At 48.0% G+C, this 11,374-nt stretch overlaps 1 protein-coding gene across 2 annotated transcripts in view; it reads left to right on the forward strand.

Annotated features, from left to right (window-relative positions):
- Positions 1 to 10,858, forward strand: part of LOC142894037 (transcription factor COE3-like) — a 23,300-nt gene extending 12,442 nt beyond the window's left edge. The window contains exons 9-16 of one of the 2 annotated variants that reach the window (XM_076035152.1): positions 2,682 to 2,815; positions 3,181 to 3,307; positions 4,264 to 4,352; positions 6,829 to 6,894; positions 7,619 to 7,781; positions 8,635 to 8,838; positions 9,028 to 9,192; positions 10,656 to 10,858. In XM_076035152.1, coding sequence (XP_075891267.1) covers positions 2,682 to 2,815; positions 3,181 to 3,307; positions 4,264 to 4,352; positions 6,829 to 6,894; positions 7,619 to 7,781; positions 8,635 to 8,838; positions 9,028 to 9,192; positions 10,656 to 10,687 — 980 coding nt within the window. In that variant the 3' untranslated portion in view covers positions 10,688 to 10,858. The remainder of the gene's footprint in view (positions 1 to 2,681; positions 2,816 to 3,180; positions 3,308 to 4,263; positions 4,353 to 6,828; positions 6,895 to 7,618; positions 7,782 to 8,634; positions 8,839 to 9,027; positions 9,193 to 10,655) is intronic. The other variant, XM_076035153.1, reaches the window with a different exon arrangement.
- The last annotated feature ends 516 nt before the right edge of the window (positions 10,859 to 11,374 follow it).

Raw genomic sequence — 11,374 nt, forward strand, 5'->3', positions numbered from 1 at the left:
GAAGTATTTGAAACATACAGATTAAAAGCTTTGTTCAGTTGTGTCACATGATCATCCTCTGTGATGGACTGACCTGCCACCTATGCTGTTGATTAAGCAACAGGGGGCGAAACTAAGACAGAAGAGGTCCAGGTTGTCGTGACAACACACACAGGTCACTCACACCAGGCTGGTTGTCCTTGTTATCAGTGTTGGCGAGTAATCTATTACTAAGTCATCTACTACTGTAATTGAACTACTTTTTGAGTAATGTGACGGGATTACTGTGGCAAAACTGGTCTTACACTCGCTGCCCTGGTCTCCATCACTTTGGAGAAAAGCTACCTCCAGAAAAATAACTTTGTTTATTTCTGTTGCAAATTGCTTTAGAAAACTCAGAGAGCCTTTACCGACTTTACGGCTGTTGAGTTATTTTATTTGTAGATAGCCACAATTCTTGTTACTGAATCAAGGTGCTGTAAAATCAGGAATCTGACCTCTTCCAACCAGGAAGTGCAACGTTCCAAAAAATGCCGCTCTGGTCCAGGATCCCAGAATCCAAGATGGGAGCCCATGCATTTCAATGAAGTTGCTCATCCAGCGCATACGCGGAAAAAGTTTTTGACTTTGCATTAAAGGGCCCATAGAGCATTCGCAATAGTTTCACTTCCCATCAGGCCTCTGTAACTCACATGATTTATTTAGCCAATCAGAACGAGCTGAGACACAGCAGCACGAACGACATTGTGACGTCACGCTTGGTATAAGCCCTTTACTGGTGATTTCTTTGGCCTTAATCAGTTTTTAACAAACGACTAAAAGACTGTAACTGAAAAATCTACAATAGAAAGATTTGCTATGAATCGCGTTTTAGGTCACAGTTTGCCGTTTTAATGGTATTTATTTTTGTATTGCGGTCTATTGGAAAAATGCTTTTTAGGCCCATGGGTTGTTTTTTTTTTGCTGCAGTACCTCGAGTGGCCACTGGGAAAACCGTTGTGCCGCCATATTACCAGTCCAGTATCCAGTTGTTATCATACATCCATGCTCTGGTCCGGACTCACACTGGTCAACCAACCGCACTTTAGGGGTCTAACGCAGGTCTGGGCAAACTTTTTGACTGGTGCAGCAGCAGATGGATGGAGTGTTTTAGTGACCCACCACAGAGGAGAGAAAAATTATATAATAGGATAAGTAGAAAAAAACATGCTTTAATATCAATTGAAAATGAACAAAAGCAAAGTTACAACCTTTGAAGCCCCATGGTGTTTAGCTCTTTATTGAAATGACTCTTAACAGTGAAGAAACTTGACGAAATACACCTACTTAATGACTTACTGACTATTTATATCATTTCTTCAAGTTCAGAGGGCCGGGTTATAAATCTTAACGGGCTGCATATGGCCCCCGGGCCATAGTTTGCCCATGCCTGGACTAACGTGTTTGGCCAGAGTAGGGACTGGCCAGGGAGCGTGGTGCACCTTTAAAGACTGCGAACCTGAAACAGACAGCATCTGACAGAGGGAGGGCGGTGAGGGAGGCGGGGGGTGGTTGGTTTTTGAAGACAAGTCACCTCAATGGCTTATGGGTAAGAGCCGACGTCTCCTTGTCCCCAAGGAGGCGAGAGAGAGAGCGAGAGAGCGAGAGAGAGTGTGTGTGTGTGTGTGTGTGTGTGTGTGTGCGTGTGTGCGTGCGTGCGTGCGCGCGCACGGCTCTTTAATTGCCCTCCTAATTAAAGAGGAGTGGAGCGCCCCTCCCCCCTCTTAGAGGAGTCCCGGGGGTCTGAACCTTGTCTCCATCCTCGGCTCTGCCCTCACCAGTTGGACCAGTCTGAACCCCGAGTCCCCCAGTAACCTGTCAGATCAGCTCAGTAGATTAACACCACGCTGACTGCGTCATCGCAGCAAATAAACCAGCGTGGACACAAGAAGAGAAGAGAGGTTCAAATAAAGAGGCCACATGAGTGGCGTCACCTGTGTGCGTCGTCCCGGCCTGGACTCAGTCTGTCTGTCTGTCTGTCTGTCTGTCTGTCTGTCTGTCCGTCTGGTCTCTATCTATGAGCCATCTGCGCTGCAACTTCAGTGTCTGTCAGTGTCTCTAATGGTGGCACATCAGAGAGTTCAGGTGCTGTAACGTCATCGACATTCTTCACACACACACTCGCACGCGCGCGCACACACACACACGCACACACACACGCCGCTCCTATTTCACTTTATAATTAATCTGCTGCGCCACTTGAAAGAAGAAAGAGAAAGTAGTCATTACCGGCCGAGTGCGTGTGTGTATATGTGTGAACTGAGCTAAAGCGGATAAAAGCCACGACCCAATTAAATCCCATCCTGAGTGCGCGCGTGTGTGTGCGTGTGTGTGTGTGTGTGTGTGTGTGTGTGTGTGTGTGTGTGTGGGTGTGCATTGACCTCTAGTAACACCACAGTTGCGTTTGCGTGTGTTTGTTCAATTCACACACACACACACACACACACCCAACAAGGTTGGGTGTGTGTGTGTGTGTGTGTAACCCTCGCCGTCACGTCCTCTTAAGGATGAAACACAACCAGAACACCAAAACACAATTTGAGGATTATTTAATTTTTTAATTAATCTAAATAATTACGCCCTCCCTTTTCCTCCCCCCCCCCTCCTTCTCTTCTCCGTCTCCGCACCCCCCCCCCTCCCCCTCCCCCACCCCCCACGTCCAGCAGCCACCCCCTGCATCAAGGCCATCAGCCCCAGCGAGGGCTGGACTACTGGGGGAGCGACCGTCATCCTGATCGGGGACAACTTCTTCGACGGCCTGCAGGTCGTCTTCGGAACCATGCTGGTGTGGAGCGAGGTAACACACACACACACACACACACACACACACACGCACACACGTACACACACGCACACACGTACACACACACACACACACACACACACACACACACACACACACACACACACACCAGAGAGCAGCACACCACCAGTTTGATCAGTCCAGTGTGATGATCAGGTTCTGTGATGCATTCACTGTCTCACACATCGTGTGATCGACTTCATGTAGACAAACTGACCGCTTCCTGTCATTAGCCGTGTGTGTGTGTGTGTGTGTGTGTGTGTGTGTGTGTCCCACCGGGACACTGACAGACAGTCCTAATGTCCCTCAGAGGACTTATGGCCCCTCCCCCCCATCTAACTCTCCATCCCTCCCTCCAGCTGATCACCCCTCATGCCATCCGGGTCCAGACGCCGCCCCGTCACATCCCAGGGGTCGTGGAGGTCACGCTGTCCTATAAGTCCAAGCAGTTCTGCAAAGGAGCTCCGGGTCGCTTCGTCTACACAGGTGAGTGACTCAAACACCAGGCTCGCAGAGAGAAAGCTGGTGCCCCGCCTCCTCCCCCTCCCACCTCCCCCACCTGACCCCTCCCTCTCCACCCTCCGCCCCCTTCGCTCCCCACTCTTTAATGTGGTGGTGTTTCATTTCACAGTGCTGTCACAGTAATTACACACATTTTAGTCTCATTACCCTTCAGCCCTTCCTGCCCCCCCCCCCCCTGGCAGTGATGTCACTGGGCTACAGGTCACATGTCCCTGATTGTACCCATGATGCTTTTCATTTCTGACTTAGTTCTTGTTCCAGCCTCATCCCAGTCCCTTCGCGTACCAGTTTCAGTCCCAGTATTACTGCAGTTCTATATTCTGTATAGCAACCGTATATTAGTTACTGTATTATTATGTGATTGTAACCAATCTAAAAAAATTCCAAGGCCCTTTTCAACGCTGTTAAGATGCATAAAAAACAGAAAAGGCTGCAGGACGAAGTGACGAGACAGAAACACACACACTGCCAACGACACAAGGTCACCCATGCTCACACACACACACACACACACACACACACACACACACACACACACTGCAGACAACACAGACATCTGGAGAGCTACACACACGCTCCTGTAACCACCGCTGCTTGTTACGCCCAGTGAGCCCTCAAGGACTGACGACACACACACACACACATTCATCACCAACACACTGTGTCGTACTGGAGAGTCGGTCCAAAGCTTGTTAAACACGACTCAAGTAAAACAGGATCACGGTTCGTGCGCTTCAGACGCACATTTCCCTCTGTCGCGTTTACTGGCGCTCTGATTGATCATCGCCAAGTCGGTTTAAAGTGAAGTCAGAGCCCGAGTTTAGTGGACTTGCAGTTTAGACCAGTAGCGACTGGACTCTTCTCCGGTGCTGATGAAGCGATAAAAACAGACCAGTGACGGATCCTTTCCTGCTCCTCAGCTCTGAACGAACCCACCATCGACTACGGTTTCCAGAGGCTACAGAAGGTCATCCCTCGTCACCCCGGGGACCCCGAGAGACTGCCCAAGGTAGCGCTCACTCACCCAGAACACAGCCCAACCTTCACCTTGTACCTCCGCCTGTCCCTGAACCTTCACCTACCCTGTCCTGGTACGACTCAAGACTGGGTCCATCCAGACGCAGTCAGTCCCAACTGTCCACCGTCGCTCAGTCTGTGAAGGTCGCCGTCCTGTGTTGAACGGCGGCCGTGCTGGGAAATCATGCGGTGACCTCGGACTGGCCTAAAGCCAGTGTCAGGTCCACAAATTGTTTTTATGTTAATGGACTGAGGCAGACACACAACACAGATACACAACACACACAAGATGATTGAATTAAAGGTAAATCTGTTGCGTTGTGTGTGTGTGTGTGTGTGTGTGTGTGTGTGTGTGTGTGTGTGTGTGTGTGTGTGTGTGTGTGTGTGTGTGTGTGTTTAAAGCCTATTCGCAAACAGGGAGGTTGAAACAGTCAAATCAGGTAATCAGCGAGTGCAGCCATGTGGCAAGAAAGAAGATTGGCACACACGCACACTCACAGACACACACACACCCCAACACTTTCTCACACAGACACACTCACAAACATGATTATCAGAGTTTCTCTTATCAGATTTATGGAAAAAGAAATCAGCGTTTTTTTGGGGGGGGCTGTAACCATGGTGACATCATGTGTTTCAGGAACTGGTTGTGGTTTTTTAATACACGGGACAATACACACACACACATTGCAGTGAGGTGGGTGTGAAGATGGTCTGAATGCTGCGCTGATCACAATCATCATGTTTAACAATCGTCTCTTATTGTCTCTCATTGATGATGTCAACTTGATGCTGCTGACGCCAAACACCCCGACATCAGAGGGAGCGTGACACACTCTCGCTGTGTGTGTGTGTGTGTGTGTGTGTGTGTGTGTGTGTGTGTGTCTGAGTGTGTGCACGCGCACGTGCACGCTACTGGGGGCTACAAGGGGGGGGGCGTCCGGTCTTAAAAGAATAATTGGTTTCCTCCTCAGCGATTACACTTCAACCTCCAACTCTATCACCGTGGTAACCTTGTTAGCGTGTGTGTGTGTGTGTGTGTGTGTGTGCGTGTGTGTGTGTGTGTGTGTGTGTGAGAGAGAGAGAGGGAGAGAGGGAGATAGAGATAGAGGTGCTTGTCATCTCACTGTGTAACAATGAAACACTTGTAGTAATGAGGCTTCATTTGTCACTATAAACAGTGTGTGTGCGCGCGTGCCTTTGTGTGTGTGCGTGTGTGTATATGTGTGTGTGTGTATGTGTGTGTGTGTGTGTGTGTGAATAAATCTCCTCTCACGCTGCGACACACTGAACATCGCTCTGCGTAAACGAGCAGATTAAAGCAGGAGCAACTTCACAGAGTCGCGTCCTCTCTGTGTTAGCGTATGAGAGAGACCTCCGCCACCGCCGCCGCATCACTGATGAACTTCTTCGTCGGAGGAGTGCCTCGGAAGAAGTGATTGGGTTGGAAAGGAAAAACAGGAGGAAAAGTGTTGCGATTAAATTCAATTAAAGAGGAAAAACAGAGACGGAGTGAGGGAGGCGGAAGGGAAAGAGGGAGAATTTAGGTGAAAGTGAGGCAATAAAAAATGAGGGAGAGGAAATGATGGAGGGATGGCGGAGCGATAAATGGTGGAGGGATGAATGGTGGGCGAGAGACGAGTGCAGAGTGATGGAGGGTTGAGGGGGCGGGGTTAATTGAAGAGGAAGTTTGTAATGAAAAGCAGCAGATTAACAGGGAGTGTGTTTAATTAAGATAAAGACTCAACGAAGGATTGTTCTGTTCTGCCGCCCGATCACACACACACACACACACACACACACACACACACACACACACACACACATACACGCGCGTGCATACACACACACACGCACATATTCCCAGAGCTGTTTGTTTGGCACCACTATAACACTTAAACTGCTCATTGAAGTGAAGTGGTTCAAAGAGAGAGAACCAGAGAGAGAGAGAGAGAGAGTGTGTGTGTGTATGCGCACATGCATGCATGTGTTGTAGTATACAGTATGTAGGTGTGCAAGTGTTTGTGTGTGTGGTTGTTGACCTGATGGAAGTGATACAATTAAACTGTGTTTATTCCAATCAGAGATCAGTTTCACCCCACAGAGCACACACACACAAACACACACACACACACACACACACACACACACACATACACACAAACCCAAAATGGTGAAAGGTAGATGAAGGAATGGGTTGTGTCCAGAAGTCAGAATGTGACTTCCTGTGTCAGGTGGTGTCACCCAACACAACCTCCCTGCTGACAGAAAGACTTTCCACTCATGCTGAAAGATATTAGTTAGTGGTAGTGGTTAGTAGACTGAGGATGAGCTTTCAGACGGAAAGCCCTGTGAGTTAGGATAGTGTGCAGTGTTGCTGTCTGTTCATAAACTAAACTCACTCGATTAAAGCAATTTTTTTTTCATTCTGATGGTTTTCTGACTGTCCACTCCTGTCTGTGCTGCAGGAAGTGTTGCTGAAGAGAGCAGCCGACCTGGTGGAGGCGCTCTATGGGATGCCGCACAACAACCAGGTAAAAACTGTATAATGACCTTCTGTGTCCAGGACACCAGTTCATTCACTTTTGAGCTGGTTCAGACTCAAAGAGGTAGAAGACGCTCATTATTTACCCATAATGCTTGGCGAGCAGGACGTTCCTCCGCGTGTTTATGACTTAGAACCCCCTGAAACACATAAACACTTTATATTCTCTGCAGCCCCTCGACACGCTCCTGAGCCTTGAGTTAATCTCACGCACACACACGCAGCTCTGTCCTTGAAAAGAGGCTGTAAACTAATGTAAATTCAGATGTAGCTACAATATTATCAACGCACTGTGTGTGGGTGTGCGCGCACTCGCTCGTGCGTGTGTGTGCTTGTGTGTGTGTGTGTGTTTGTGTGTTATATTCGAAAGTAGGATGGGAGTGTGTCTAATGTGAAAAATGACCTGAACTGGTTTAAACCCAAATGTCTTACAGAAGAAACAAGCTATGCTACCAGCTACTACAAACATACTCAGTATGGTTAACAGCACTAGCCTTAGATATGGTAGATATTGTAAATGTAGTTTATTAATCCCAAATCTTTCATGACCATGACAACACATCATCAGAAACAAACAGAAAGCATCAGTTACAGGCTGAGTTGCTAGCTAGCGTTAGCATAGCTTTGACCTGCGTCTCTGGAACGACCAAAGCGCACCTGTGAGCGAGGTGGCGGCAGTGCTCATGACGGTGCGATGTCTTCCTCCTCCACAGGAGATTATTCTGAAACGCGCCGCTGACATCGCTGAGGCGCTTTACAACGTTCCTCGCAACCACAACCAGATCCCGGCGCTAGGAAATTCAGCCCCCCATGGCATGATGGGTGTTAACTCCTTCAGCGGGCAGCTGGCGGTCAACGTTTCTGACAGCGCACAAGGTAAAGGAACATCTCGTGCAAGCAGATCAAGTACTTGTTGGTGTAGCGCTGCAGTTGAGCAGCAGTGGGGCATCCAGTCGTGTAAATTCGCTGAGTTCTTGTCAGAATTCTGTAAGACGTAACTGGTTAATGCAGAGGGACATTGCCCTGCATCATGCACCATCTGTGGCAAAGAGAACAAGTAAAGTGGAATTAGTTACTGCTAAATGCAATTCCCTGGAAACATGCTGTCAAGTGACTGCCCCCTGTTGGTCGGATGACTTGCATCACTCTCATAATGCAACCCTGTTAACAGTAAAGCCAGTGCTGCAGAGCTGGCAAAAGTATTCACCTTCTGTTCTTAAGTGAAAGTATGGGGGGAAAAATGCACTGGTAAATGTAAAAGTTCTTATTCAACTACTTTACGCAATTAAAAGTAAGGAAGTACAGGTTCTGAAATGTACTGAAGTGAAACGTTGAAAAAAAAATGTTTTGCAAATATGAAATGTTGTGATCGAATAATCTGGACTGAGCTGACCAGGGGTCAGTGGTCAGAAGTTTGAGGTCTTGATTAGCATCTGGATCATCTTTGCTGCTACGCTAACTAATAGCTCGTCTTAAAGCAACAACAACTATAATCAATGAAGAAATGAATTACTTTTAGCTGGAATTGTATCTTTAAACACGTTTAAACACAAAAGCAACAAGCATGTTTTTCCAATGTGGTGATATTTGTGTACAAATGTCGGGAATAAAAAGTGGTCAGACAAAGACATACTCAATGCAGTACAGATACAGATATAGGTATTTGTACTATGTTACCGACCACCCTTGCGCACCGCCAACAGTGTTATCCCACAATGTCCTCTTGCAGTTGGATACAGTCGGAACACCAGCAGCGTGTCGCCGAGGGGCTACGCACCGAGCTCCACCCCTCAGCAGAGCAACTACGGCAACACCGTCAGCAACAGCATGAACGGCTACGGCAACACCGGCATGCCAAACCTCGGCGTGGCCACGTCGCCCAGCTTCCTCAACGGCTCGTCTGCCAACTCGCCCTACGGCAGTAAGTATCAAGGTAAATACGTCCAACACACAAGCTGAGGCCACCAGCCTGCACGGGAGCAGTGCCACAGTCTGCCACAGGGGGCGCTGTCACTGCTCCTATCACTGTAATGGAAAACCATGCTTCGTCGAGATTGGTTGACCTGCCTGACCTGGTGTGTGTGTGTGTGTGTGTGTGTGTGTGTGTGTGTGTGTGCTCCAGTTGTTCCCTCCAGTCCCACGATGGCCGTCTCCAACTGCAACTCCTCCCACGGCGTCTTCTCATTCTCGGCTGCCGTCAAACAGAAGAGCGCCTTTGCCCCCGTCGTCCGGCCGTCGGCGTCGCCTCCTCCCCCCAACTGCTCCAACAGCGCCAACGGGCTGCAAGGTAACTCACACCTTCTCCTCCGTCTCGTCTTTCCCCCTCCGCTTCTCCTCTTTCTCTCTTTATCTAATAGTTTCAATATCTTAATAATGCTCTCACTCTCTGATTTTGCATATTATTAAATTGGTTTCATTTTTTGGGGGGGAATAGGAATATAGTGCTGTGCACACGCACACACACACACACACACACACACACACACACACACACACACACACCGGGTGGGTAACCTGATCTGTTAGTATTGCATAGAGAGTGACATGCTGATCCATGTTTTATTCACTCCAACCCAAAGATACATCCTCTAAACACACACATATACATGAAACACACACAAACACACACACACACGTACACATACACACACACACACACACACACACACACACCCTAGCAGTCATGTGATGTCAGTGGTTCTGACAGAGAGGTTTGTCGAGTGTTAAATATTCATGCTGCTCTCCGCCTTCACTGAGACACAGAGGCCACAGAGAGTGTGCGCGCGTGTGTGTGTGTTTGTGTGTGTGTGTGTGTGTGTGTGTGTGTGTGTGGGTGTGTGTGTGCGTGTGTGGGTGTGTGTTAGTGTGCCTGTGTCCATAAAGCATCAGACCAGTTTGAATGTTATTAATAGTTTTATCTACAACAGCAACAGAAAAACTCAAAACATAGACTCCAATATTATAAATAAAAAACAACAAAAACACAACACGTTTACTCATAATATAATTGCTACAAAAAAAATAAAAACAACAATTTAAAATAAAATTGTGTCTGGTTTGATTTTAGGTTTTTGTTCTCGTCAAGTTGTGGGACTCAACTCTCAAAATAAAACAACAGTTTTGAACAGATGTAAAACATTGTGGATAATTTGTGGGTTCTACCGCTACCTTTTACCAAATCACATCAATGTAATGTTTTGTAAATGACACGCTTATAAAAGGTAAACACTGAATACATGCAAACATCAGTTCCTAGTAAACCTGTAGCTGAGCGATGATCAGTGGAGCTGATCATCAACAGGATGCTAATGACAATGAAAATCCATCCAGTTACCTATCAAAGCCTCTCCAGCACTCAGTGTGGCTGGATCCCAGTGGGAGCCAATCCCAGCAGTCTCCAGGTGTAGGCGGGGTTCAACCCTGGACAAGTCACCTGTTCGTCACAGGGCCACATAGAAAGTCAAACAGCCACTCACACTCACACACACACACACAGCTACGGTCAACATCAGAGTTCCTAGTTCACCTCACATGCATGTTTTAATGTTCTTGGACTGTGGGAGGAAGCCGGGGAACCCGGAGAGAACCCACGCAGACACAGGGAGAACACATGAACTCCACACAGAAAGAGTTGGGAGTCGAACCTGCGACCACTGCACCACTGAAACCTCAGTCAGTCACAGTGTCTCTCTCTCTCTCTCTCTCTCTCTCTCTCTCTCTCTCGCTCTCTCTCTCTCTCGCCCTCTGCAGCTATGTCCGGCCTCGTGGTTCCTCCAATGTAAAGAATCTCAGCCCTCTTCCTGGTCTCGCCTCTCCCCGCCCCCCAGCCACGAGCACCAATCACCTCAGAGGGGGCGGAGCCTGAGGCGGCAGCCATCCAGTCAGGACAGAGCGTCGGTTAAATCGCGGCCTTTGACTGGATGCTGCTGCTCAAAGAAGAAGAAGAAGAAGAAGAAGAAGAAGAAGAAGAAGAAGAAGAAGAAAACATTTGGGACTACTTTTTGTACAGCAGCTCTCTGTAATTATTCTCATCATATTGTGTGTGTTGGGGGGAGGGGCCTGTTGGTGTAAAACTGTGATCAGCTGTTCTGTCCCAACATCTCCTCATCTTTATGGGTGACCCGTTTCTGCCCGAAGAATCGCACGTGAAAGTCCCGATTGTTGAAGACCCAGTTATACAAATCACTCTTGGTCCCAGAATGTAACCTGCAGAGGAAGTGGGAGACACAGCAAGCCTTTCTGTGACCCGGTTCGGTGAAGGGAGGAATCTCAAACCCAAAGGGAACAAGGAAGCTTCCAAGGAGAGAAAAACTTTCAGACTCTCAAACTTGACATTTAAGCAGGAAGTTTCCCATGACGGTGAAAGAGAACAGAAAGCCAATAGTCAGGAGGCACATTCCTTCTTTTTCTTTGTATAAAAGATGTTCAGTTTTGGAAGGAGTAAAGGTGGAGGAGAAGTGAAGGAAAAA

The sequence above is a fragment of the Nelusetta ayraudi genome, unplaced genomic scaffold (assembly GCF_046127955.1).
Source record: "Nelusetta ayraudi isolate G7.1 ecotype Tasmania unplaced genomic scaffold, CSIRO-AGI_Nayr_v1 ptg000042l, whole genome shotgun sequence".
Classification (NCBI taxonomy): Eukaryota; Metazoa; Chordata; class Actinopteri; order Tetraodontiformes; family Monacanthidae; genus Nelusetta; species Nelusetta ayraudi.